Source organism: Gopherus evgoodei, chromosome 11, assembly GCF_007399415.2.
Source record: "Gopherus evgoodei ecotype Sinaloan lineage chromosome 11, rGopEvg1_v1.p, whole genome shotgun sequence".
In the NCBI taxonomy this organism is placed as follows: Eukaryota; Metazoa; Chordata; order Testudines; family Testudinidae; genus Gopherus; species Gopherus evgoodei.
Window position 1 is genome coordinate 59,910,450 of NC_044332.1, and position 23,050 is coordinate 59,933,499.

Here is a 23,050-nt window from a genome sequence, read left to right on the forward strand (position 1 = left end):
TATCCCCTTACTAACATTCAGTGGGGGTGTTTTGGTTGCTAGCTCCCAGCACTAAAAGGGGAGGGATCGATGGCAAATCAGGACCCTGAGACTGACAGTCCCCAGGAACAATGGCGAGAGGCCAATGCTCCAGGTAGCCTGATTGACAGGGCAGGCAGGCTAACCAAAGAGACAGAAGGCCAGGGTGGGTCCCATCCTCCATGTGAGCTGAAATTGCCTGGGTGGGGCCGAGCTAAGGCGAGAGCAGGGGCCCACGCTAAGCTGCTAGGAGCAGAGCTGCAGCCCAAAAAGCCAGAGCACAGCCCAGAGAGAGCAGACCTGCCCTGGGAGGGGAGCTGCAGCAGCCAGAGCCAGAGGGGCCAGAGAAGCAGGCCTGGGACCTACAAGGAACAGACTGTGAAGTGCCCTGATGTCCAGAGACACTGTTTGTGATGTTCTCTGCCACAGAGCAGTGTGATGTGTTTCCCTTTAACCTTTCCCATTTTTCCTTATTCTTTTTTAAAATTAATTGTTAATTAAATAACTTGTATTTGCTTTAAATTGTATGGAATAATCAGTGGGTCAGGGAGGTGCACCTTGCAAAGAGAGTACCCCGGAGTGGGGACACCCTAGCCCCTGTCCTGGGTGACCACAGCAGGGTTGGGGGTTGAGCCCCCCAGGAATCCTGGGCCCAGCCTTGTTGGGGTTACGAGAACTCTGCCAGACAGGAGAGTGGAAGGGGAGTCCTCAAGGGCAGGGAAGCCTCTGGGTAAAGGAAATGGGAGCGAGGATTCAGATCGTTTCGCTGGCCCACTTCACCGGGATAGTGCAGAAGCCAGGAAAGTTCCCCACAATAGCGGGACCGTTCCCCCGCTTACACATAAGTAAGTTACTGCATATGCAACCAAGTTTGAGCTACTTTAAATTGATAGTTTCATTCCTACTGAACAAGTTATAGCAGTGTTTCTCAAACTGGGGTCGCTGTTTGTGTAGGGAAAGCCCCTGGCAGGCTGGGCCAGTTTATTTACCTGCCCCATCCACAGGTCCCGATCGCAGCGCTCACTGGCTGCAGTTCCCTGCTGCAGGCCAATGGGGGCTGCTGGAAGTGGTGTGGGCCAAGGGACTTACTTGCTGCCACTTCCAGCAGCTCCCATTGGCCTGCAGCAGCGAACTGCGGCCCTTGGGAGCCGCTATCGGCCAGACCTGCGGACGCGGCAGGTAAACAAACCAGCCCGGCCTCCCAGGGGCTTTCCCTACACAAGCGGCAACCCTGGTTTGAGAAACACTGAGCTAGTGGCAGATAGGGTTAGTCACCCAAGTTCAAACCCACCTGAACCCCTGGATCCAAGGTTGGCCAGCGAGCCTGAGCCACCTCAAGTACTGCAGTGTCCACACTGCTTTTTTTTAGCATGCTTGCTCCAGGTGAGCTAGCATGAGTCTGCCTATTCTAGGCTGGGAATCACACCTCCCAGTTGCAGACATATCTTGAAACTCTCTCTAGAGATCATTTACTGGCTATTGTGAGAACAGTGCCAGTGGAACAGGGATAGAAAAAGAAAAGCGTTGTAAGAGAAGAATTCTAGGACCTGGGAAGAGACTGACCATTCAAGGAACTTTAGAGGTAAAGAGGAGGACAGAAATGGAATGATCAAAAGACAATTGTGGTTGAGTGAAGATTTCTTTAGGATATGGTAAACAGCATGAAACTGATGTAGAGGGAAAGGCCAGGGGAGAAAGAGTGATTCATAAGGAAAAGGAAAGAAATGAGGAGGGGAGATTAGAAGGTGTGAAAGGGTAGGGCAGAATTGACAAGTCAAGGCAATTGATGTGGACTGAAGTTTAGAAACTTCAAAGTAGAATATAGATTTTAAAAAAGGAGAAGGAGCAAATGGTGAACTTCTGTTGGATCCAGACAGTTCTGTGAGTAGGGTCCCATCAGGTGTGCATGCACCCTTGACTGGAGATTTTTAGTAGCAGTACTTGTTTGGACCATGCATGTGCTCTATACACATTCTCATGCCCTGTACTGAGGATATGCAGAGCTACATGGGTGAACCGCCCTCAGTTCATTCTCAACAGTCTTTGGCCTATTATGCAGTGTCAAGCATGCCTGCTTTGCTTAGATATAGTTAATTATCATTAGCTTTTGTGTTTCTTAGTTTAATTCATTTATTTAGTTTGGGGGCCTTTGGTTTTGTTTCATTTCCCCCTCTTTTTTGTTTCCTCCCTTGAGGGGTTATTCTGGGCATTAATGCTTCTGGGGTGTGCTGGGATCCCCAGGCTTTAAATGATGTCTTTCCTATTAGGAAGCTATCGTGGTCAGTGATGGCTACTCTCAGTGCCTCCATTGTGAGGGAAACACCCACATATCGGCCAAGTGTACAATCTGCTCCTCCTTCAAAAGCAGATCTCATAAAAGTAGAGAAATAAAACATAAATTGTTAATTATGAAGCGAGCCCTAAGACTGGCCTCCAATCCAGGCTCCAAGAACTGTCTTGCACACCAGAGAGAATCTGCAACAATATAGTGAAATCACTTAGGTGTGATCATTGGAGCATCCACTTCATTTATTGTTGTGCATTTTTCTACTAGAATTCTGGAGCCAAGTTGCATTCCTTTACAACAGTACAGATCAGTGAAATGTTTTGGTGTCTTGCAAAAAATATTATTGGGCTTAAATATCAAAACTCTTTACTATGATCAGAAATGCATGCTTATATTAAAAGTACTGCTTTTGAGTTTAATGCATATTTATTTTACCATAAAAATAGTTGTCTTTATTTTGAATAGGGAGGCCAACATGCAGCTGTGCGCTGGGTTTTACAGGACCAAACTGCAATCAAACAGTTTGTGATCATTTTTGTCAAAATGGAGGAACCTGCAGTGTCACTGCTGGAAATCAGCCCTATTGTCGCTGCCTGACTGAGTACACTGGAGACAGATGTCAATATTGTAAGTAATACTCCATGTGCCAGGGAACTCTGCAGCCCATTGAAAGTTTTATAAAATTGAAATTTAAAGTGAGTAGTTGGCTGAGTGGGTTTTCCTGTTCCCCTAACCCCCAGTAAACCTCAATCCAAAGTTTGTTTGATCACAAGTAAAATGAATTTGTTAGACTCAACCCACACCACTGAACACTTAGCTGGAGAAACTAACTGCAAACCTGGCAGGAGCATTGGCATAGAAAGGGGCATTATAAGTCACGATTGAGGTCTGTGGCTTTGTATATTGGCATAGGTCTAAAATTCACATATTATTTTATAGTAAGTACAACAATCATAATAAATTAATGTGAGTGTTGTGTAAAACTAAGAATTGCAGTTATAGATCTAATGCAAAAATTATTAATATATAAAAACCTAGATCAGGGGTCGGCAATGTTTCAGAAGTGGTGTGCTGAGTCTTCATATATTCACTCCAATTTAAGTTTTCGTGTGCCAGTAATACATTTTAATGTTTTTAGAAGGTCTCTTTCTATAAGTCTATAATATATAATTAAACTATTGTTGTATGTAAAGTAAATAAGGTTTTTAAAATGTTTAAGAAGCTTCATTTAAAATTAAATTACAATGCAGAGTCCCCCAGACCAGTGCCCAGGACCCAGGCAGTGTGAGTGCTACTGAAAATCAGCTTGCGTGCCACCTTTGGCATGCGTGCCATAGGTTAGCTACCCCTGCCCTAGGTGTAGGCATATAACCTGTAATTATGATTACAATATTTATTATTTTTCCAATATGTATTTATTATGGCATTTCTTATACATTTATGAATGGCACTGCACAGTAGAAAAACTTGCTTTGCCAGGTCAATAATACTACCATCCTCCCTGTTACTTAGCCTGCTAGGATGTTATCTTTGACTCCTTTTCCTTAGTCCCCCATATCCAGGTTCAGTCCAAATCCCTGGTACTTCTTCCTTCACAACATTTCATCATTTTTTACGTCCACATGGCCAACCTTTTGTCCAATTATTGACCTGCCATCCATAAAAAGGAGCTCCCGTAATATTTATTGGGGCTTAACAGGAAGTTAGATGTGGTTATAGAAGATGGTTTCCTTCCTTTCTGAAAATGTATTGGGTTTCTATGTCTTAATGTATTAGAACAGTAAAAATTCTGCTGAAATGTTGTAGTATTATGTAAAGGCTGGGAAGAAAGATTGGCCTACATCTTCTCTTCTATTTTTTTAAGATGTGAATAGATTTAAAGATTTTCTATGTGAGAATCTTACATAAATGTACTGAATGAAGTAGCTCTTCCCGCTAGGGGAAGATTGATTATGCAGTAAGTCCCTCGGCCGCGCCGCTTCCAGCAGCTCCTATTGGCCTGCAGCGGTGAACCAGGGCCAGTGGGAGCCACAATTGGTTGGACCTGCCGATGGGGCAGGTAAACAAACAATCCCGGCCCTCCAGGGGCTTTCCCTACACAAATGGCGACCCCGGTTTGAGAAACACTGGTATAAATTGTAATGACATATTTGTGGAGATAGTCATTTGTCCTTTTTTGCCTATCCTATGAAGTAGCTAAAAATGCTGGATTTAAACAAAATCAAGGGGAAATTAGATATTTTAAAAGTCTGGTTCACAGCTCTTTACCAGATACTAAAACTGTTTTGTTTAATAGTGAACAGTCTGTCAAACAAGGAAAAGGTTAGTAGGTATCTTAAATGGGATTTGTATTGAAATAAATGGAATGTATTTCCAGTTGGGAGACTATGAAATAAATGCAAGCCTTTGAATGGAAAAACAGAAGTAATTGTGATTCTGTCCCTCTTGTTATTAAACAAACTGCATGGATTCACAAATAACTATCTGCATATACAATTGGATATTTGAAAACAATATAGTACATAAATCATGCACAGACAAACACACAGATTAAGAAAAAATATTTACTTGAGTCTTACGCCAAACCAAACAAATTGTTTCTAGTTGAATGCTTCTGCAAACATCATTTTTTAAAGAGAATTAATTTAAATGTAAATGTAGGGGTACTTTTTAAAAGGCATGTTTATTATCAGATTTGGATTGTCTGCTGACAATGTTTGGAATAACAGCATAATTCAAAGAGGTTTAAATGCATTAAGGCTTTTGTTTGTATAAGACTTCTTTCTTTCTTTTTTCTTTTAAGGCTCTTCCAACATTTTTAGAGTGCTTTATAATGGCCAACAGTTGTTTGATACAGATTGCACTGGTATTTGGTTTATAGTTAATAATTTAAACATATATGCAAGGTTTGTTTTTACCTGTGTGTGATATTTGCTTCTATGGATGCTGAAACAGATTATTACAACTTCATTATAATAAAGATCAATTGCCTGTAAAGCACATTAGTTTTTGCCTTGTAATAGTAAGGTGAATGGTACAAATTAACATAAAAAGAAATATGCCCGTATGGACCCCAGGCCTCCAAGCAGCAAATATTGCAAAGGTGTTTTATGACAGGAATATAAAGTTTATGTGCCCAATTTCTTTCATGCTTTTAATATTACATTCCCTTATTTGTTCTCATACTTTTTTTTTCTGGAAGTCTAACCAAATGTAGTGCCATAGGTTCTTGTTTGGGCTGATATCCTGAACCTGTGTTCTCATGTCAGATTACCTGGACACTGGTAAAATGCATTTAAGTACATGAATATGGAAGTCATGGCATTTTATAAAATATACAGAGGACTCACCCTGTTACACAGCATGACATTATCCTGATGCTTACATTCCATAGGACCTAACATTTGTACAGTCACTATAGGTCTGCATACTTGTGTTCATCTCCTTGAAAAAAAATCTTTATTTAAAATTCCTTCAGTGGCACATGTGGAATAATTAAGCTGTTCAAGTTCATCTCTTGAAACAAAAGACTGACCCATTTAAAATATGTATAAATGAATATAGCACTCTTGCAATAATTTCATTTTCTTGAAACTGAGAAGCTTTTGCTTCAGAAAGTTTGGGTCAATTAACAGAGTTTATTATAGTTCAGTCTGTAAAAAGCAGCTAATTTTTGTGTTAGATAATATAATCCTCCGATATTTGTGTTTTCGTTTGCTTCAGCCTCACTGCATAGGGAGAGCTGGTATCTTGTGGCTTTCATCTCCAAGTACAGGACATGTATCTTTACTGTAGCTTTCAAAAGAAGACAGAATTTTTAACAATCACAATACTTAACTAAGTGAACTACTAATCTATATTTTAGGATGGGACTTGGTTTTGTGTTTTGAAAGCCTCTCAGACACCACAGTGACGAGAGCATAGTCTGATTAGTTAGATGGAGATGCAGACTGTCTAAAACTATAATCCAGCATTTCCCTCCACACTGTGCCTTTTGCAAAGCTACATATGAATATGATTATTTTTACAGAGGATTTTAAAATGATTATAGGTCTCTTTTTAGACCAACCTATTCTTCATGTTGTATTGCCAGATTATATAATTTGCTTACTCTGATTTTGGGACTATATTGTATCTGGAATCCCACAAATTGGGTGATACTTTTCTCTAATACAAGTGGACCAGAATTTTGCCCTCAGTAAGGATGATTTGCCACTATACTCCAATACTGCGAAACAGCCCTAAACTGGCCTAAGTATCCAGCTGTGGATTCCCGGGCTCACCACATCCACTAGATCCCCTTATGAACTCTGGTGTGGGTAGGAGATATGTTGAGGAGAAGAGGTGTTACTGGAGCATGCTGTTCTTCAGTGATCTCTGGCTGTCACAAAGGTCCCTACAGGCTGTAATTTATGATGGAGGCCAAGCCATCTCACTATAGCCCAAGAACATGGGGAATAGCAAATGTGACATGAGTCCTGCACTGAACAGCTCTACTCAACCTGTGGAACAGAACCTCTAGCTCTCTAGGCTTGGTTACTTCCTCACATTGCACAGTCTTATAGATAATACTGCACAGAAGATGCTGGAACAGGGGTCAGTCGTACTCTGATAGCTTTCACTATTATACATAAACATTGAAGCTTTAATGTATTTTTGCCGCAAGGTCCTCACTAAAATATTTGTATAAATATGGAGTCTTTTTCTTAGATGCTAATATCTCTTGGGATATACTCTATTGGAAGCAATTAAGGCGTTTCAGAAGAAGACTGGCATGTGCAGCAAATAGGAAGAATCTACAATCTAAACTGACTGAATTTCCAGACAAAAAAATTCTAAATATAGGATATGCTACATTGGTATCTCTAGAATAATTGCAGGAACTTATAAATTCTATATATTTTAACTCCCAAATCAGGGTGAATTTGCCTAGTTTATGCTTTTACAATTTTAATGGTAATCAGGCAGGAAAAAAAAAAAATTTTATTAGTTGACTGCCTTAAACAGAAATCTAGGGCAATCCAGATTGTTGTAGTTCAAGACTCAGAGCTCTTGCTCCCTGTAGTTTGGAAGGTTGTCTGTTTCACCAACAGAAGTTCATCCAATAAAAGATGTCGCGTCACCCACCTTGTTTCTCCTGGGATTACAACACAGCAAACAGAGATGAAATTTTAAAATACCTTATATACAGGGATTCAGCACATTCTATTGCAGCGATTGGATTTTTAGATTCTATCCACCTTTTGGCAATACTCACTGTATCCCTATACTTTCTGAGCTCCAAATTTAGCATTCTTTGTTGATTAATCCCTTTGTCCTTTCCTTATAGGCTCTCTACATGTTGTTAATATTATTTGTGAGGTGGTTAAGCCTCCATTTGGGTCTGGAGCCTTTCCCTCCACGTTTTTTCCTCTTACTTGGGATGGAAATCCCAGATAGTTTTTGCATCTTTGACTTAAATAAATTCCCAGCCCCTTCCACATTGAAGTACCTGAGCTCTTCAATCCAGCTGACTACACTACTTCCCTTAATTTCTCAATCCACCCCTATTGAAATAATAAACCTTATTACTAAGCTGTTTTTGATTATCCTTCAATTTAATTCAAATTGAATCAACTCATAATCGCTCAGTCCAAGGTTATTTTCTTCAGCTAGCTCCTCTATAACATCCTCATTACTTAGCAAAAACAAATCTAAAATAGCATCAACTTTTGTTGGTTCAATGACTATTTGGTGAGAAAATATGTTGGTTATCACATCCAGGAATAATGAGGCCCTACCATTATTAGTAGTGTTTATGCTCCAATCTATATTTGAGAAGTTAAAAGTCTCCCATTCTATATTTCATTTTATTAATTCAATTTAAACTGTATGTCATAACCACCAATAAAATGCATTAAGTAATGTTGACTAGCCACAGTTGGAGAAGGTATTTTAAAGCATTAAAAATAGAGACTGTCCTTTTAAGAATTGACAGTAGGCCCCAGGGTCCATTTGAGTGACACACAAATAGAAATCAATGTTAACAGTAAAACAGCAAATACTCTGTAACCAAGTGATAAAAGTCTACTTCACATTACTTGCTTCTGTTAAAAGAATATTGTGATAGGGAGGAATTCTAGGTGGTTTAGTATGTTAGTAATAGGGCATAGAGAGCTATTCACCACTAGGGTCTCAGTACTGCAAACATTTAAGCAGTCAAGTAATTATATATTTCAAAACAGTGGTATCACTCAAAATGCATAAAGTTAAGTATGTGTTCAAATATTTGCTGGATCAGGGACTACTTCTCTATAAGTTGCTGTTAGAATTTCATTATAACGTAAATTTTATTATATAAATTTTCATAATTAATAAAAACATTAAATTAAGATTAATGGGAATTTTAAAATATTTGGTTTCAGTAACATTAAATAGTGTTATTAACACAAATGCATATATTTAAAACATTTGTATTCTTACAGTGTCTCTTTAATTGAATTACTTTAGTTAACATTGCTTAGCTTTTCTTTCATTAGTTAAAGTAGGTGGGAAAATACCATAGATGGGTAGGCTTCCAGAGGAAATAATCTGTTATCAGCCTAAATTTCTTTTTCCCTGCTCATGAGTATGTGACTGGAAGTTTATAGTAATGTCTTCATATTTTGAATCTTATCATATTTGTCAATGAATCAACAACTTTTATGTTTGCTCATTTCTTTTTTGTTGCTATTCTTTTTTAAAATAAAGAAAGCAAAGCAGTGTGTCATTATTTTTAAAATAATTTTCTTTAATACCTTTTACACTTTTACATTCTTTGCAGATGTATGCCACCATTATTGTGTGAATTCTGAATCTTGTACCATTGCTGATGATGGAAGTGTAGAATGTGTCTGTCCTGTACAATATGAGGGTCCAAAATGTGAAGTAGACAAGTGTGTAAGATGCCATGGTGGGCACTGCATAATAAACAAGGACAGTGATGACATAATATGCAAGTAAGTGTTTTTGTTAGATTGAAAGTGCTATATTATATACATAGATCAATTAACAGTTAAAATGAAATAATCAGTAAGTCATTATACTTGATAACATACAACAGAGTTGTACCACATGAATGGTGGATTACAAGATGGTGTAAACATGGTATCATCATTAGCTCACAAGTAACCAGGCAGAGTCCTTTGTTTCTGGTGGAATTTGAGAATCCAGGCTTTGAATATGACAGGTGGGACGGAATGATAACCTGTACAACTTCAAGGAGAACATAACCTCAATCAGAACGAAGAACTACATTTTACTCTCATATTCTCAGTAAGTATAAAACATGATTGTGCCATGGAAGCAGAGGTTATATATTATTCTGACCATTTCTGAAAGTAAAGACAGACATAATTTCTTAGATTATCAGTAACCTGTACAGAAGTCCTTGCTTATGAGTATAATAAATAGATAATGTGTGCTGGTGTGGGATACCATAAAACTTTTTATTGTTTCAGGTTTGGGACAACCACATTACTCATAAGAGGAAAAAAAACACACTAGAAAATTGTGTATGTTATCCCCAATAAATGGAAATAAAACACTGTAGTACTTCATGCCATCACAAATTCTTTTACTACATTGAAATATATTAATTGCTATGAAAACAGTTATATCATTGGCATTGTAAAGTTCAGTGATATTCACATGTGCAAGTGAAGGCCATTTATATTTAATGGTTTGAATTTTATATCATACATCCTGAAATACAGGAGGTTGTAATATCATATCCTTATATATCATACATAAGAAAGATACATAAGAAATAAAACACATTAAGTATTGTACATAATTATTTAGCAAGTATAGAATTCTTTGTATTATTTTTAAACTATAAGCCCAAGAGCTATTTTTCTTTACTCACCTAAGACATGGAAGAATTGCCCTGAAAAGCATAGCTTGATGTGTTGCTACTAAGCCCAGCATTCTTTAACTAATTGTTTAATCACAGAATCATAGAAATGTAGGACTGGACTGGACCTCAATAGGTGGTCTAGTCCAATCACCTGCACTGAGGCAGGACTAAGCATTATCTAGACTAGTGGTTCCCAAATTTGTTCCGCTGCTTGTGTAGGGAAAGCCCCTGGCGGCCCCGGCCAGTTTGTGTACCTGCTGCGTCCGCAGGTTTGTCCAATTGTGGCTTCCAGTGGCTGCGGTTCACTGCTCCAGGCCAATGGGAGCTGCTGGAAGCGGTGACCACTACGTCCCTCGGCCTACGCCGCTTCCAGCAGCTCCCATTGGCCTGGAGCAGTTAACTGCGGCCACTGGGAGCCACAATCGGCCAAACCTGCAGATAGGGCAGGTAAACAAACCTGCCCGACCCACCAGGGGCTTTCCCTGCACAAGCAGCAGAACAAGTTTGGGAACCACTGATCTAGACTATCCCTGATAGGTGTTTGTCTAACCTATTCCTAAAAACCTCCAATGGTGGAGATTCCACAGTCCCCCTAGGTAATTTGGTCCAGTGCTTAACTACCCTTACAGTTAGGAAGTTTTTTTCCTAGTGTCTAACTTATATCTCCCTTGCTGCAATTTAAGTCCATTACTTCCTGTCCTGCCCTCAGCAAATAAGGAGAATATTTTATCTCGTCCCCTTTATAACAACCTTTTATGTACTTAGGAGTGGTAGCCATGTTAGTCTGTATCAGCAAAAACAATGATCGCTACGTGCATCTGAAGTGAGTTTTAGCCCATGAAAGCTTATGCCCAAATACATTTGATAGTCTCTAATCATATCCCCTCTGTCTTCTCTTCTCTAAATCAAACAAACCCAGTTTTTTCAATCTTTCCTCATAGGTCATGGTTTCTAGAAACTTACTCATTTTTGTTGCTCTCCTCTGCGCTTTCTGCAATTTGTCCACATCTTTGCCAAGTTGTGGTGCCCAAAACACAATACTCCAATTGAAGCTTTATCAGGGCTGAGTAGAGTGAAATAATTGCTTCCTGTGTTTTGTTTACAACACTCTTGCTAATACATCCCAGAATGATGTTCACTTCTTTTACTACAGTATTACATACTTTACTCATTTTAGGTTGGGATTCACTATAACCCCTAGATCCTTTTGCATTTGTCCCTATTAAATTTAATCCTATATTTTTGAAACCATTCCTCACATTTATTGAGGTCATTTTGATTTCTAATCCTGACTTCCAAAATGCTTATGACCCCTCCTAGTTTGGTATCATCTGCAGCATTTATAAAAGTATTCTCTCTGCCACTTTCCAAATGATTTATAAAGATATTGAATAGAACTGAACTCAGGACAAATCCTTGCAGAACTCCACTTGATATGTCCTTCCAGCTTGATTGTGAACAATTGATGATTATTCTGTGAGTACTAGTTTGCAACCATTTGTGCATCCACTTTATATTAGGCTTCTCTAGACTATATTTCCCTAATTTACTTATGAGAAGGTCATGTAAGACAGTATCAAAAACCTTAGTAAAGTCAATATATGTCACACATACTGCTTCCCCCATTTGTAAAACTTGTTAAACCAACCTAATATCGTTCTTTGACAGGTAACATGATTTATTCTTGACAAATACATATTGTCTATTACTTACCGCTTCATTATCTTCTCGGTGCTTACAAATTGTTTGTTTGATTATTTGCTCCATTATCTTTCCAGATACCAAAGTTAAGCTGTTTGGTGAATAAATTTTTTGGTTTTCCTTATTCCCCTTTTCAAGTCCTCTGGGATGTCTCCATCCTCCACAAGTTCTCAAAGATAATTGCTAATTACTCAGAGATCTTCTCAGCCAGTTCCTTAAGTATTCTAGATTTATTTCTTCAGTTCCTCATGACTTGAAGATATCAGATTTGTTCTTTCCCTATTTTAGGTTCAGATCCTGCTCCATTTACACTGACATTCACTACTGCTAATCTTTTTGGTGAAAACTGGAATAAAATAGGCACTCACCACTTCAGCCATTGCTGTGCTTTCTGTTATTGTCTTTCCCTCCTCATTGAATAATGGGCCTATCCTTTTGTTGGTCCTTGTCGTCTTCTAATTTATTTGCAAAATGTTTTCTTGCTACCTGTTATGTTCCTAGCTAGTTTAATCTCATTTTGTGCCTTGGCCTTTCTAATTTTGTTCCTACATGATTGTGTTTGTATTTTTTATATTCATCCTACATAATTGAACCTAGTTTCCACTTCTGTATGACTCTTTTTTTCAATTTCAGAACTTTGATGTTCTCCTGGTTAAGCCAAGCCTATTTTTCCTACACTTAGGGTAGTTTGCATTTGTAGCTTTAATAATGTCTCTTTAAAAAAACTGCCAATTCTCCTGAACTCCTTTTTTCCTTAGATTTGCCTCCCACATAATCTTGACTACCAATTCTCTGAGTTTGCAAAAGTCTGCCTTCTTGAAGTCAACTGTCTTTATTCTCCTATTTTTCTTAGAATCATGAACTATGTCATCTGTCACCCCAGCTGCCTTCCATCTTCAAATTCTCAATAAGTTCCTTCCTATTTCTCAGAATCAAAAATAGAACTGCCTCTCCGTTAGTTGCTTCCTCCAACTTGATAAAAAGTTGTCTCTGATGCATTCCAACAACATGTAGGATGATTTGTGCCATTCTTTATTATTTTCCCAACAGATAACTGGGTAGGTGAAGTTCCCAATCACCACAAAGTCCCGGGCTTGCATAATTTTGTTAGTTATTAAAAAAGCCTCATACACCTCTTCTTCCTGGTTCAGTGGTCAGTACTAGACCACCACCATGACATCACCCTGGGTTTTTTTTATCCCTTTTATCCTTACCCAGAGACTTTCAGCAGGTCTGCCTCCCACTTCTATCTTGACCTAAGTGCAAGTGTATACATCTTTGATATACAAGGCAACACATCTTCCCTGTTTTCCCTGCCTGTGTTTCCTGAACAAGTTGCATACTTCAATACCAATCTTCCAGTCATGTGAATTATCCCACCAAGTCTCTCTGATGCCAGTTATACCTTTTTGTCTCTTCTTTGTCCTTGCTATGATTGCCCATTTCATTCAATTTATAATTTACCTTCATTTTTACGTTACCTTTCTCTCAAGTAATTTCAGACATACTTTTTGAAAAGAAACTTAATTCTTATCAGGAAAGGAAACTTCCTCTGTCAGTTCTCCCTATTAGCCTCCCAGGGCATTTACAAACCAAATTCACCCTTTTCTGCATTTTATTATTTATATACAAATAGTTGTAAACAGTCCATAAGTACTTCTAATAGATAATCATAGTGTGGATTCAAAAGTCTTGGTTAGATTTTTGCAATTTTTCAGCTATTTGATGAAATGTTTGATGATTTGGGCACACTGTGGTCCTTGTCGAAGATAATAGATCCATATAGGAAAAAGGCATTTAAGACATTTTGCTTTTATGCCTCAGAGAAGAGCATTCAGCTAAAATCTCTGATGCCTGCAAAGGCTTTCATTAAAAGCACCCAGAAAGGCTGAAAGATTCAGCTCTTGAACCTGCTTCTACAAGAGGCTCTGAAAAAACATTTAACAGCTATACTGAGAGAACATTAAACGTGTATTCCAAATTTAGGAATTGCTCAAGATAAAATTATACATGTGTAACAGTCATGTTCTCATAACTAAGGTGTTAATAGAGTGTGTGTGTAATCTACATGTTCCAGATTTGGGGCCCTATTATGCCTGCTTTAAGCAGCACTACACCCACTTTAAAGCACCACAAAAGGATTTTTCCTGCTCAAGGGAATCTTTTGTGCCATAGAGCTAGTGCAGGTAGTGTACTCAAGGAAACGTGGTATGGCCACCTACATTCTGCAATCCCTAGGCACTGGAATAGTTTTTTAGGGCCACAGGAAGCCATCATAAAGCTGGAGAACCAGGCCAGTGCATCTTTGAACTCATCATTTTTCCTTACCTCTGCCATGTGAACATAATCTGGACCCAAGGACTATTGTACGAACTACGTGTTATAGCTTCCCTTTAAAAAGCAAATTATAATAGCCAGTTTTATTTTTTAAAATGTTTTGCTTTTTTAATTACAAGCATATAGACACCTGCCAATTTTGCTTTGTTTGCATCTAATAAAATATTTAGTTTTTTATCTATGTAAAATAGATATAATAAATAGACCTATAGCTGACATTACAAAAATGTGTAACTTACTTCACATAGATCAGCAGTCAGGTTTTCCATAAATATGAATGCATTGGATGATAATCCCTAGCCAGTTTTCCACAATTAAAGGGTTAAAGAAAGAAAGAGCTTTTCACATTCATGAGCAAAGCTGTATGAAAATCATCAGCATCATGAAACCCTTTTTGCAATTTGAAAGTTGCTCAGTAATTGGCCTTTCTTTAGAAGCCCTGTTATTAGTGCATATTACCACTGGAACCAAGCTGCCACCTACACAGTGCTAAACTGGCATTGCTAACAGACGTGTCTCCTCTCAGTTCCTCACTGCTACAATAACTTCAGACTGGAAGGAAGTAGGGTTGTTCGAACTGCTAGTTATTTAATGGAAGACAGAGCTTTAATACATATTAAAATGAAGAAGAAAAAGCAAACGTGGAACCCAAAAGAAGAAGATGGGATTGAGCTAAAGAGAACAGTCAAAGAAGGAAGAATGAAAAAAGTATTGAAAGAATAAAGGATGCAAAAATATGATGATATCATGAAAGGCAAAAAGAAGCCCAAAGAAATTATGTTTGTGAAGATAAAAAGAAGATGCAAATGGTAAACAGTACATGTCACACAGAGGTGTGGAAACAGTGTTTGTATCACACAGCATTGAATCCTACTTGTTTTTAGCTGTTAAGAGGCTTCTGCTGGTGTGCAGATGGATAGATAGGTAATCCCATTCAACTACAGTACAGTACTTTATGGACAAAAGCAGATTGTCTTCAGTTCCATCCCATTTTGTGTTTTATAAGTATAACAGTGAGAAAGAATCAAATTTCTAGTAAGTAGGCGAACAAAAACTTTAATAAAATAGAATATTCACATATTTTGAGAACTATGTATATTATTGCGGCTAATCTCTGTATTTAGCTGCATTGAATGGTAATACCAGTACCAGAGGAATAGTTTGATAGTCAGCAATTAGGTACAGAGAATGAGAGGTTGTGAAATTTACAGTTACTAACACAATGAATTGAAAAAACTGAACAGGAGACTAGCAGCTGGATCTATGAACACATGGGTTCTAGGTCTGAACTCAGAAAATGTACAAGTTGTGTTTTGCTGCAGGTTTGTGACTTTCACCAGTTAGTTTTATAATGCACACAACAGTAGAAACTGTTAAAAGGTCTACTTTTGTCAACCATTGCCACAGATAGCTTCTATTCTAATAATAAGGGGAAAGTGTGGTAATCACAGACCACTGCTTGATAGCAGTTGGCAAATGCCAACAAGAAGGATGTCTTTTTTTGATTAAGGCATTGGAATGGGACTCAGGCGATGAGAGTTCATTTCACACTTCTGCCAGAAATTTCCTGTGGGACCTTAGCCAAAGTTGTTTTTATCATCCTGTGCCTCAGTTCCCCCTATGTAAAATGCAAATATTGCTTTTCACTCACTATTTGTCTATTCAGATCAAGGACTAAGGTATGTTCCTAGCACAATAACCCCATAAACTCGTGGCTAGTACTACTGTCCAACAAACAATCAGTAATAATAATATTGGCTTTTTAAAGACAACCATGCTGTGTCTACAGAATTGAGTTCAAACTCAGGTTGAGATTGACTAAAAATTTCTTATTTGCTTACATTTAATACCACAGAGGTTTTACAAGCAATGCCCAACTCCCAAAAGGTCTCAGAGGTGGGGGAAACTTTGGGGTCATGTGGAAAGAAATTCTTTGGCCTCTTTTAAGGGATACAACCCTCCTCTTCTTGGGGACATTCAGCATCGTCATCTGGAGGAGGAGGGTGGTTAGGCTGATTGGTGGACCACAAAGCTATAGGCTCCCACACACTTAATGGGAGGGTTATAAGCTCTTCCCCCAGCTCTAGGGACCATTCTGCACAAGAAGAAAAGCTCCCACTCCACTCCCCCATTGGGATTAAAATAGGACTGGGTCTTCTGTCTTGCTGTGGACATCATACTAATTACCTGTTGGCACTTGGAAGGAATTTTCCCTCTCTGCCAGACTGGCCTGAATAATGTGGATGTTTTCACCTTCTTTGCAACAGCCTAAGGACCCAGTGGGTAGGTTAGGCTGTACAATTCATTTTTATCACGACTTGGCACATGCGCAGTGCAGGTAGTCATTCAGTAAGGTAGGTCTGGTACTCTAATGAACCAGACTCAGAAGTGGATTGGAAGACATACAACACTCCTCTTCTTGGCAACATTCAGTCTCCTTGTTGTCTGGAGGAGGGAGGGTTAGGCTGATTGGTGGAACACATGGCTGTAGCAAAGCCTATTGGCTCCCGCACACTTAATAGGAATGTTTATAAGCCCTTCCCCCAGCTCTAGGGATTATTCTGCACAAGAAGAAAAGTTCCCACTTCATGTCCCCCTAGGGATTTAGGTCTCTTCTAAAAAAAGATGGGGAATGGGGTGGGGCTCCTAACGTCTACTACAGGAGACAACCCCATCTTTCCCTCCCTGTTAATCCTGGTATGACGGAAGGATGATGGGTCCCAGCAAGCCTTCTGGGACCAGGTTAAAACAATGGTGGGGTGATGGCAGCCTCCACCAGCTGGAGTGAATCATAGTAGGAAGAATGACCCTCATGGGAAGAGTTATTGTTGGATAGTTCCCAACTATATTACTTAAGCAAACTGCACCCTAGTTAAGCCACATTCCTGGTGTCTTGTTTTGTCTTCATACAATGTCCAGGACAATGGCTCAAGGACACAGGTTTGCAGCAATGCAATGATACCCCATTAAGATCTGCAGAGATATTAGTAGGAGATTACATAAATTATAGTAATGGTTTATTATGATGAACTAAATAGACTGAAAATATTAGAATTTGTGTAGAATAAAAGTGACCTGTTCTACAAAAATCTGTTTAAAAAAGTTACTGCCTCAAGCTAGACAGTTTTAGTGAAATCTAATCAATCAGCAATTCTGCTACTTCTCATAAGATGAATGTTTTCATCTGTAGATAGTTCACATCTGCTTTCAACAATAATGATGTGGAAACAATTTTTTTCATTACAGCTGCACTAATGGAAAGATTGCTTCTAGCTGTCAATTATGTGATGGCTACTGTTATAATGGTGGTGCATGTCAGCTGGACCCAGAGACAAATATACCAGTCTGTCTGTAAGTATTTTTGTGTGTATCATTAAAACATCTGTGTGGCAGTAAATAATAAAGTTTTTGTTCATCTGCATTTCTTATTTGTTCAGGTATTTATGATGTACCACTTACGATGGTATTTTTACTTTTCTAGGTGTTATTTTTGTCTATCACTCTGTTCTACTGCAAGTTGTAGAATATTCTTTTTGTTCATCATTTGAAGTTGTTGATGATTTAGTGACTGTTGTTTACTGCTCTTCAACCAGAAGATTTTACAATAGAATACTTAGAATACTTAAGGCTGAGGTGTGATGACATATTCGCTGGCAATTCACATATATAGTAGTGTGAGATTAACCATCTATGATCAATATTTTGATGCCTAATGATTTCTCTCTTTTTAAGTTATTTTTTTTCATATTAATAGTCTTCTTAGACATAGTTTGATGTGAAACCATGAAACAACATAGATTCTCAGGGCTGACCAGTTTCACACACATTAACTCATGTAGTTTTGTAAAAACACTGAGAAACTTCAGCATGTACCAAATGTTACTAACAATTCTTAGGAAACAATCATGGATTATCTTTTTTTAAGTCCATCATGTTCTAAAATTGCCAATACTAACTGTTAGGACATTTGGCTTTAGTGCTTTCTGTTAAAACTCTGATTCCTGAAGCAAGGGGTTAATACAGGGTCCACTGTTACCAAAATTTTTTGATTAGTGTTGATTACCCATACTTTTCAAGATGTTATTAGATTGGACCTCCTGTGAAAAGGCTGAGCATATTTAGAGTGTGAGAGAGAGAGAGAGAGAGAGTGTGTGTGTGTGTGTGCGCACGCGTTACCATCATTGTATGTAATGAGTTTAAAACTTGTTCAGAAAAAGGCAGAATATTTATTTAGCTGTATTTTACTGAAATTCTGCAGATGCTCTGTGGGGTTTAAAAGTCAGCGCTGTGACCAGAAAGTGAACCCTTGTGATTACTACTGTCAGAATGAGGGAATTTGCACTTTAACTGCGTTTAATGAACCGAGATGCAAGTAGGTTTAACCTTCCACTTAATGCTGCACATCGTGTGACATCATTTCAGGCCACGGTTCATTGGTTCAAATCATGCACATTCACATACATTTCATAGCATATACTTAATCTGGGGGCTCATTTATGTAAAACACACTTACCCTTTTGATAGTCGTACTGATGACTGTATTTAAACATAGACTGTTGGAGTGTCTATTGCCATATTATTGGAAGAAGAAATAACAGATAAGAATTATAAAAATACTACTTCAGCTTTTTGTTCCTGGATGTGGGATCTGAGATATTTTAATGAATAATGCATCCGCAGCATAAAGTTTTGGGGTGAAGCAAATTGTGCACAAATTCATTACCTGCTGCTATTTTAATGTATTTTGCATTTCCAGTATTTACAGAGTAATTAAACAAGAAGGCTATTTGGCTGCCATTTTAACAATTAGACTCGTATTGGTAAACTTCTTTGTTAACTTAATCTGTAAATCAGGTTTAAAAAAGCAATTAGCACAAACTACAAAAAATTAGAAAAGCTCTCTTAACTCTTTTTATCCTTTATTGATTCAGTTCATAATTTACCTTCATTTTTATGTTACCTTTCTCTCAAGCAATTTCAGACATACTTCTTGAAAAGAAACTGTTCATTCTCATCAGGAAAGGAAATTTCCTCTGTCTTCTGCATAATGAAAATATATCCTGTCCAACATCCTCATTGATTCTAGATGCCAGAGTAAACTGCACAGGGCTTCAGATAACTGTTCTGATGCAAGGGTCAGAATTCAAATCATGAGCCAATGACATAGACTTCAATTTGATAAAATACAGAAACTCCAACAGGTTTAATATTTATTCAAATATAAATGCATTGTATATAAACACATGTTTTCAGTTATTAGTAAACACATAATATTGAGGTTCTGTTGTAATGTAGTGGGGGGATTTTGGTGGGGGGACAATTAAAGTGATTAGGATGAGGAATCATTCTTTCATTTTTATTGGAATATATGCTTACAATTCCTTTTTTTTTTCAATAGTTCAAAGCAACAAAACTCTAGGTCTTGAGCTACAATAATTCTGTGGAAAAGCAGATTAGTGTTCTGATTGAATCAACATAAAATGAAGGCAATCTTCATGTGTGTCCATTAACTGTCAGTAATTGATTAATAAAATTCAGGGAATATGGGTTTGAACTATGTATAATTTTATGGAGAACATGGTTGTCTTAATTCTGCATTTCTTATATTTTCACATAACACTGCATATTATTCTTAAGTAGTCAGAAAACTGCAGTTACATATTAAAAACAATACACTACTGTCTGTTTTTGAAAATGTGCTGTCCGTGCCTTTTCACCTTTCTGTCTAATAAACTGAAGCAAGTCAATTGATATTTTTAGAAATTATAAACAATTTAAAATCTGTATATTGATATATGAAATAGAAAATTTAATAGAGAATTGACAGTCAGTCATGAATTTTATCAACTGTCTCCCACAATTTAAAGAATGTGTTAATTATGTGATTTGTAAATATGCACTTTGTCTCTAGTGTACTTGATTATTGCTAGTTGTTTTTATGAAATATTTTTTTAAGTGAGGTTTTTTTAAGATTTTTTTTTTCCTGAAGCTTGACCTTTATTTACCCAAATCAAAGATGACATTCTGGTTTCATTTAAGTCAGTGCCAAAACTCCCAGTATCCTCAGTAAGATCAGGATTTCAGCCAAGGAGAATTGAATTTCTTAGAAATTTGTGGAGTAGCATAAATAGGGGTTTAATATGATACATATTTCATGACATCTCATTCCTCGCTTGGAGCACATCCTCAGGTGTGGTCCACCAATACTCGCTGTTAAAATGGGAAGAAGAAACTAGGGTGGCAATAAACACCTTTGAACTCATCCAATCTTGGGGCTACTAGTGTAAGTTATAATAGATGCAAAGCTGTCCTAAACCCCAGCTGTCTACAATTCCAAGGAGCCATTCCAGCAGCAGGGCATGAGTGGACCACAGGGGCATAGAGACCATCTTCCCTTTTTCCAGCAATGCAATACGTTATCAGGTGGTGGTTGGTGTAGTAGTAGCTATGGATTAAAGCCTTGCACCACCAGAGGGTCTCCTTAAGCAGGAAGAATGCTCCACTGCCCAGTTACAGGTTTTACAGCCTCTTTGCATTGGTGTCCTGATGCAAATCAGTCACAGCAGGGTCCTAAATCTAGGGTCTTGTGTATCATTTTAGTTTTCTTTACTTTTGGGCTTTGTGGAACCAGAAAAAAAAATACCATAATTCTATAAATAAGATGGTTTCTACAATATTTTTTACTAACTATGAACCAAGAAAGCCTGATCTCTCAAGACTTTAGGACCAATAAGATTGAGAGACCAAACTAAACATCTAAAATGTGAATGTCCATCTGTCACTACCACATATATAGTTACAAAAAAATAATGTTTTATTAGCATACAAGAAGATTAAATATCTACAGTTCTTCAGCAATCTTATACATTACTTATAGCATAAGATAATTCATAAAAGAATACAAACTTTTTTTGCATCATGAAAAGAGGTTTTTTTTCCTTATTATTATAGTGTAGTGTGTTGGCATCCTATCACTAACCTTGATGAAAAGCTGTGAGTCTGCAATTCACTATAACCTGATGGCAGGAATTCAGCTTGAACATCAAGAAAAATTAATTCAAAAGGTATTAAAAATACATTTTTAAAAGGCTGTCTCCTCATTTCCTCCCTAATGTACTATTAACAAGCTGTGCTTGCTACAGTTAGTAGGGACAAGGCAGACTCTATGGTTACATTCCTTCCACCATGCACCAGATGGTCTAAATCCATATTTCACCTTTTATCTACATAACCCAACTTTAAAGCTATATTTGGGGCACTAGCAGCTTCATCCCACCAGAAACTTTCTTTTTTCTGTCTTATGTTTCATGCTACTATGGAGTGTTAGTGGGGTATCCTTACCCCATGCCTCCCAACATTTCCAGTAGCTAAATTGGGGCACAGCACCACTCAGATTTGGCCTCTCTTCCTCTCCATAAAAGGAGATGAAAGGCAGATAGACCAAATTTGATTGGTGTTGCAGCATAGCACGCAGGGTCACAATGCCAATCAAATTTGGTCCATCTGCCCCTCCATCTCCATCTATGAAGGGTCACATGGGCCAAATCTGAGTGATGCTGCAATGCCGTGTAACAACTCCCTCATGGTTTCAGGGGCCCTTAAAACCAGGGAGCCCAGGGCAATTGGGAAGTCTTTGCTATCCCCTTTAAAAGGTTACTCTTTACTGTACTAGATATGGCAAAGCAGGTGAAGAACCTAGAGCTTAAATCTAAAAAATCCATTTGTGAGGACACCCAATTGGTGTTTAGATGTTTTCCACAACTGTTCCCAACCAATGATCACTCATTCATTCATAAATAGCAAAGAGCTCAGCTGTAACATTAGGATCTCTTCCCCAAAACTGATCTAGAGAGGCTGCATCAAACTGGCCGGCATGCACCAAACTACGCCAGCAGAAAGTGGCCCTCGCTGGAAGAATTCCCTGAATGGTAAAACCTTATTACTACCTCAAGGGGCAATTAGAGGGTGATTCTCTAGGCAGAGATGCCACTTTCTTATCCAGTTACTCTTTTGTTAGAGACTAAAGGTTTGTCTCCTATACTAACCTTCTCTTTTGCCCCCTTCTCAACTATGTCTATGAAAAGGCCTTATTCCTTACTAGAGGTAGGGAACCCTCCAATCCCATCTTCCAAATAAAAAAAACCCAAAAGGGGGGGAATCAATAAAGATACTGAAACATAAGAAAATGTTCTAAGAGACACCAGAAATCTTTCCCTCCTCTCCCTAGCTCTGACTACACCCCACAGAAAAAGGGAGCTTTCTGAATCTGACTATTAAGGGGAAGAACTGGAGAAAATGGATATACTTTTTCAACCAGATTAAGAGAAGGAACAATCACAACCCAAAAGAAACTGCTCCTCTCAAACAAAATTATGCCTCCTCCATTCATTTTCTGAAGATGTCTGCCATTAGGGAAGAGGGAAAACTATGGGCAGAAAGACAGCAAAGCTAAAAGGATATGAAAAAATTATTTAAAATCCAGGAATCAGATATTCCATATTATCCCTTCCAAAATTTGTCACAATAGGACGAAAGATATGGCAATCCTCTAAGAGGACTTCTTCCAGAAGGACCTTACCGAGAGGAAATTTAAAAAAGCACAATTTGGAAGAGTCGAGCATTCTGAGCCTCCTCGGTCACTGCATCATTTTTATTATTATTCATTGTTAATAGTTTATTTACTTATTTATCATTAATAATTTATTTACTTATTACTTATTACTTATTTACTTATATTATGGCAGCAGCTAGAGGCCTCAAGGCCCTTGTACAAATTAACAGTAGAGACTATCTCTACCCCAAGTAAGATGGGAAAAGCAATGAAGCATTCA

At 38.0% G+C, this 23,050-nt stretch overlaps 1 protein-coding gene across 1 annotated transcript in view; it reads left to right on the top strand.

The window, feature by feature from the left end:
- LRP1B (LDL receptor related protein 1B) overlaps window positions 1–23,050 on the top strand; it is an 875,307-nt gene that overhangs the window by 827,451 nt on the left and 24,806 nt on the right. The window contains exons 82-85 of the mRNA XM_030580310.1: window positions 2,771–2,932; window positions 9,108–9,282; window positions 17,466–17,570; window positions 18,478–18,591. Coding sequence (XP_030436170.1) covers window positions 2,771–2,932; window positions 9,108–9,282; window positions 17,466–17,570; window positions 18,478–18,591 — 556 coding nt within the window. The remainder of the gene's footprint in view (window positions 1–2,770; window positions 2,933–9,107; window positions 9,283–17,465; window positions 17,571–18,477; window positions 18,592–23,050) is intronic.